The sequence below is a fragment of the Oryzias latipes genome, chromosome 6 (assembly GCF_053564925.1).
Source record: "Oryzias latipes strain Hd-rR chromosome 6, Olatipes_Hd-rR_3.1".
NCBI classification, from domain to species: Eukaryota; Metazoa; Chordata; class Actinopteri; order Beloniformes; family Adrianichthyidae; genus Oryzias; species Oryzias latipes.
The window spans coordinates 33861328-33867217 of NC_136242.1; the positions used below are offsets into that span (position 1 = coordinate 33861328).

The 5890-nt window shown below is 50.1% G+C and overlaps 1 protein-coding gene across 3 annotated transcripts in view; it reads right to left on the bottom strand.

Annotated features, from left to right (window-relative positions):
* Nucleotides 1–2466, bottom strand: part of LOC105354303 (neural-cadherin) — a 130895-nt gene extending 128429 nt beyond the window's left edge. For all 3 annotated transcript variants that reach the window (XM_023956114.2, XM_078949424.1, XM_078949425.1), the window contains exon 1: nt 758–2466. In XM_023956114.2, the coding sequence (XP_023811882.1) occupies nt 758–1763 (1006 nt within the window). In that variant the 5' untranslated portion in view covers nt 1764–2466. The remainder of the gene's footprint in view (nt 1–757) is intronic.
* Between the last annotated feature and the right edge of the window lie 3424 nt (nt 2467–5890).

Consider the following 5890-nt stretch of genomic DNA (forward strand, 5'->3'; position numbering starts at 1 on the left):
ACATGCTGTGAAACGCAGCAGCAGCAAGCAATTCGAGTGAAAACAGTGCACGCTGTTTCCTGCACACCGTGCGCCTCAATTAAACGCAAATCATTCCAATTCCACGTTGACTTTTTTCCCATTTCAAACTTTTGTAGGAACAAAAAGAAGACTGGGGTGATGTGATGTTTCACCTTTCCTTCAAGTATTTGAGAGATTTCCTGACTGCAGCAGCCAGCACTTCAAATCCCCGGGACTAGAGAGTGAATGAGAGGAGGATTAGAGGGGTAATACCAGCAGATGAGAGGAAGAGGGTCTCTGCCTGTTTGCCACTCTGCAAGGATTAAGGCTGAAAACAACTTCACAGGGGCAAACTATGTCAATCAAGGGCAGACTTTGGTCCATGGGAAGTCCTCAGAAGGAGAAAGGAGCTCCTGCTCTTTAACACTTGCTCAAATATTTGCATTTTATGAAACTTCTGGACATTTTTTCAAAGTTAACATAATGAACATGTTGGAAAGGTGATGAGTTTTCTATCTGTGAGGCGACCTTGGGTGTCTAGAAATAAATAAAATTCATTATTAGTAGTATTATTATTACTGTGAGGGCACCTGTGGAGTGAGTCCACGGGGGCAGCGGCTGCCTCAGGTTTGATGAAGGAGTCTGGCATTGAGGCAGAAGGGGGGGTCCATTGCTACCCCCACAGGCTGTATGTGTGTGTGTGTGACGTGTGTGTGTGTGTGTGTGGGGGGGGGGGGGGGGGGGTCACTCAACGCACCTTTTTTATCTTGGATCTTTACAGTGAGCTCCACCACCGGCTCTGCCTCCCGGTCCAGCCTCCGGGTGACGGTGATATCTCCACTGTCTCGGCCCACGGACACCGCGGCGCCCTCTGGCTCCGGGAAGATCAGCTCGTAGGCGGCGGACTGAAACCTGGTGGGATTCAGACTCACGATGACCGAGCCAACGCCAACGTCCTCGGAGACGTTGAGGGTCATCACGGTGCCGGGGTCGAGCAGCGCCCGCGGCGCGCGCCCTGCCCTCGGCGACGCCTCAGACCGGGCCGTGCTGCGCCCGGTCTCCCACCGGCGCGGAGACACGGTCATCAGCACGGCGCGGCTGGTCAGAGGGGGCCATCCGTGGTCCCTGGCGTAAACGTAGACTTTAATCGTGGAGTCGCGCCCCAGGATGGAGTCAACCAGCAAAACTTCCCCGGTCTTCGGGACCACGTAGAGAGAGCCGTTTGCGGGCGCGGAGACAAACGCCAACTCCGCGTTCTTCCCGCCGTCCTCGTCCGCAGCCTCCAGACTGTAGATGACACTGCGGAGAGCGGTGGTGTCATCCAAACTTATGTGGATGCTGGAAGCGGACAGCAGAGTCGGCTGGTGGTCGTTGGTATCCAAAACGTCCACTTTTACTGAGGCCACCTCGAAGACTGGAGACTCCGACGCGCACGTCCGGCAGCACTGACCGAGGCTCAGTCGGTACTCTGAACGGAGCTCTCTGTCTAAAACCCGGGAAGTTTTGAGCAATATATTCCCTCGCTTGTGGTGGGCGAACGCGCAGAAATCTTCGCTCCCGTTCCCGTACAATCTGAAGTGCATCCGGGAGGCTGGACACCATTTTTGCGCGTTGACGCGCCTCACCGGAATGCTCAGTCCGTTTACTTTGGAAGCCACCGGTGAGTTCTCAAAAACATGCCCGTGGAAGAAAGGCAGCCGTCCCTCAGATAGGGATCCAGAAGCCGGCGTTACAAGGCAGCACAGCAGAATTCCCCAAATCATGTTGGCGGCAAGTTACGCACATCCGAGCGGCTGAGGAGGCTGACGGAGAAGAGAGAAGCGCTTCACACGCATCTCCGTCGTGGTTCTCCACAGTGGGGTCCTTCCCCCACAGCCCTCGGAACTTTAGGCGTTTTCATGCTGGGTCGTCAGCCTCTCGGCTGCACGCGCAGGCGGTCCACGGCGCTGCAGAAGGCGCTCCGCCGTTTTCTGATCCAGTGTTCAGCACCACAGCACCGGACAGCGCCAAGCGCGGGGGCGTGGCGGCGCGCGGAGCTCCTCTGCGAACCCCACCCCGCGTGGTGGTCATCAGGTTCCCTGCCTCGCACCTCCTCGCGGCAGCTGAGCCTGTGCACGCGCAGCTCATAACCCCCCCATTAGCATAAAAAGATGTTGACAGAGGAGGAAATCATTTGCGCATCCAGAAAGTCCGCTGCGCTTCCCGCGTCACGTTCCAAGTAAGACACTCTCCAAATACTGATAAGAGGAGCTCCTCTAAGAGCGCGCTCTTCTGCTGAAGGGGGAATTACTCATCCTCAGCACTTCCCTGAGAGGAGCTGAACCCGTGACCCGGCGTCTGCAAGTCTGAATCTTCGCTTCCCAGACCACATGGCGCATTTCCGAACAGCCTCAGTCACGCGTTTCATTCCTAATTTCAGGAAGAAAACTGCCGAATGCATCCATATAAATGCAAATGAAAGGATGTGAGCTGTTTCACTGCGTAAACAGGATCATTTAAGACATCCTACGCTCACTGGCTCCATATGTTTTTCCGCATCGGAGTTCAAATTCAGATTGTCCCGCTGTGTTGGCGTGCCAAACCCCCAGAGAAAATCAGACTGTGTGGGTGCCTGAACCAGATACCACCTCACCTCTCTGTGAGGCGCAAATCTGCTGCCAACTGATTTGCAGAGATGAGGTTCAGTTTGTCTCTGAGCTCATGGAGATCCTCATGGAGACGGATCCCAGACTCTGCTATGATGAAAGACACCATCCGCTGGTGATTCAAATAGGTCCCAAAAGTTTAGGCCACATTTCTGCATCAGGAAGTTTCTCTGAGGCCATAACTCTGTGAATTGGCAGCAGCAGCCTGCAGTGACGTTTGAATCACAGTTTGCTGTCGGAGCACAAAGCTCAGTTCATCAGTCTGTTCTTTAATGTGCCACAAGCTGGAGGCGGCAACGCATGAGCCATCCCACACTCCCCGGTGCTCCGATGACCTCTGACCCCGGACCGAACAGAGGCATTCATGTGACAGGCATCTATTGATGAGAGACGGCGACATGCAGCAGCAGCTGCACGTCAAAGTGGCGTTAGGGCCGCGCGTGCTTCATCCTTCTGCAGGACTTACTTTCAACATCATAAGGGCTTCATGAATGCAGATGGAAATGTGTCTTTCATCGCGTCCCACGTTGTGAAGTTCACCGTGACTGCCAGCATGGGAGAGGACTGCAGAGAAAAAGCTCATTCAATCACAGGTTCAGGTGGGGGGGTGCTTGAGGTTTACAGCAGTGATCTCCCCAGGTGAATCCCCCTCCCTCCACCAAAGAAAAGAAAAACCAACAAAGCTTTAATGAACTGAAAAAGAGAAAATCATGAAACGGCCTCATCATCTCTCTTTTCTGATAACTGGAAGCTGCGGGACTCAAAGACAGAAGAAAAACACCCGACTGAAGAAAGCAGTCAGTGAACATTAGAAAGCCTTGTGCTTACTTAATGAATAATTGACCAAACCCATTCCCTTCACTCAAACCGAGGCAGACGCAGCTTCTGAAGGCTGCAGCCTCATAAAGCCCTGCACTTGTGATGCTGCGCGCGCCGCCGCCTAAACACAGACACATTTCCCACAGCAGGTCCCCCCGGATGTCACTTGTATGTTTCCTTAGATGGACATTATTCATTAGCCCTCTAAGAAAGTGGGTTAAAACATCCAGCAGTGAATGAAGGGGGCGTTAATGGGAGCTGGCACAAACATCAGCTCGGAGGCAGTTTGTGCCACAGACTGAGCAGTGCTCAAAAAGTCTTAAAACACAGCTTTCAGCACAAGTCAAGGAAATAATTGGCTAAGACAGGCAGGTTTATTAAAGAATGACAGGACAATTAAAATGGATGAGGAAGCATCCACAGCTCTGGTGTCCATTCATCACTGAGGGAAAATTCAAAGGAAGGCGGTTCCTCTGGAAGAGGAGTTTCAGCGTGACACCCGATGCAGCAGCGGCAGCAGCAGCAGCTCTGTGTTTGGTGGAGCATACAAGGCCCTCGGGATGTTTTACCTCATCAGAACCTAAAGGCAAAAAGCAGTTAAAAATATAAAGACATCTCCCTCATGTATAAGGTACGGCACCTAATTAGATTTGATCCGTGATCCCCTACAGGCACAGTTGTGCTGGAGAAACCCTAACTGTGTATTAATAGATGGATTAATCATGGAGCAACGTGTGCAGCGCAGCCCGGTTGAGAGTTCCCCTTCAGTGCTGCAGAGGAGCTTTTGTCAGCCTCTGAAAATGCCACAACAACACTAAACCAGAGTATCTCATTATGAAACGTCTGGTTAACCTTTCAGCTGCCCGTTCAGAGAGGATGACGTTTTTATGGGATGATTCAATAAGTGCAGGAGAACAACAGCAGCCAGACCGAAATGGGGAAAAAAAAGCCCAAAACATTTTCAGGATGAACGCATGTCCTGTTGTTTCAACACTTTTGGGGGGCACATTGTGTCTGAGGTTGGCTTGCATCACATCTGCGCAGTGATTGGTGGAGAAGATTTCCCCCCAAAAGGAAAAACAAAACAAAAAGGGGGGCTGGAGACAAAACCCCAGCAAAAGGGACCGATCCCAGTCCTGCTGCTTCACAAAAAGCTGGATCTTTTAGGTCATGTTCTCCTTCCTGAAACAGTCACCATAAAATCAAACTACACAGTTCTTTTCCTGAGCTGATTGCCTCATCAGTGCGTGTTTCCATCTCTCAACCAGTTCAAGGCAGTGAACTAGTGCTGTAAACTCAATAATGTGCTACTTATGAGGCTGACAGGATTAGGAAGAACCCATTGAAGAGAATTATGAGAAAAAGGCTAAATGCAGCTCAGGAACAGTAGACTCATAATTTCCATTGACATGCAGGCCTTTCAGCATCTTCTAAACAACTGCAAACCTGAAGACCCACCCTCATGACCCCCACAAACGTGGCAGCTTCTTCCTGATTCACCTGAAGTCTTCTGACATCTCTGTCAACTCGTTACCTGGAAGACACCTTCTTCTTTACCTTTAGGATGCAGAGGATGCTGATGATGTGGCCTCAAACATCATCCCGCTGCGTCTGTCTAAAGTGCAGGTAGCTGCAGCTGCTGTCCGAGCTGAAAACCCACTTCCAAAGGAATATTTCACTAATTAATGAGGCTTTCAGCAGCAGCTCCCAGAAATAAAAAGTTCACATCCCCCTGAGTGTGTTTTACAGCACACAGCCTATGCTAATAAACACTTGGCAAGGGGAGCTGACACAGTTTTAGTAAGTCCACATTTAGATGAACATAAAATATCCAGCAGCTTATGGAGCTTATGGAGCTAAGCCTCCACTTAGCTGCGACACGGTTGGAGTGTGAACCGGTTCTGGTCAGCCAGTGAACGCACGCGCCTCCATGCCCCTTCGCTTCATCAGAAATGACAAGGTTTGTTTTTTTTATTTTATTTTCCTTTCTTGAGATCCTCCTCAGAAATCCTGACATCACAGATTTCAATGGAGGTCCTGGACTCTGGCGCCACCCTCTGTCTGCCTCGGAGAACTGCAGCTGAGACCGCTGACACACGGATGAACAGATTTCTCATTAACGGCACTGTGAAATGATGATGATTATTATTACAAAAGTTTGTTTTTTTCGTTAATAAATCTCCTGGGAGAAAGAAATGAAATTATGGTTAATTTCAAAAACACGAAATACTCTAAGAAAGTAGTTCAGCCATATTTAAAATGTAAATAAACAGCAATTAATTCATGTTGCTGCGCTGGGTATTAACTGCTCTACTTTTCTGTGACCTTAAACAAATACATCATGTAATTGGATCTCATACCAACACTAATGTGGGTTTTATTTTATTTTTTAAGTGGGACACCAGATTTTATAACAAACAAGCTGC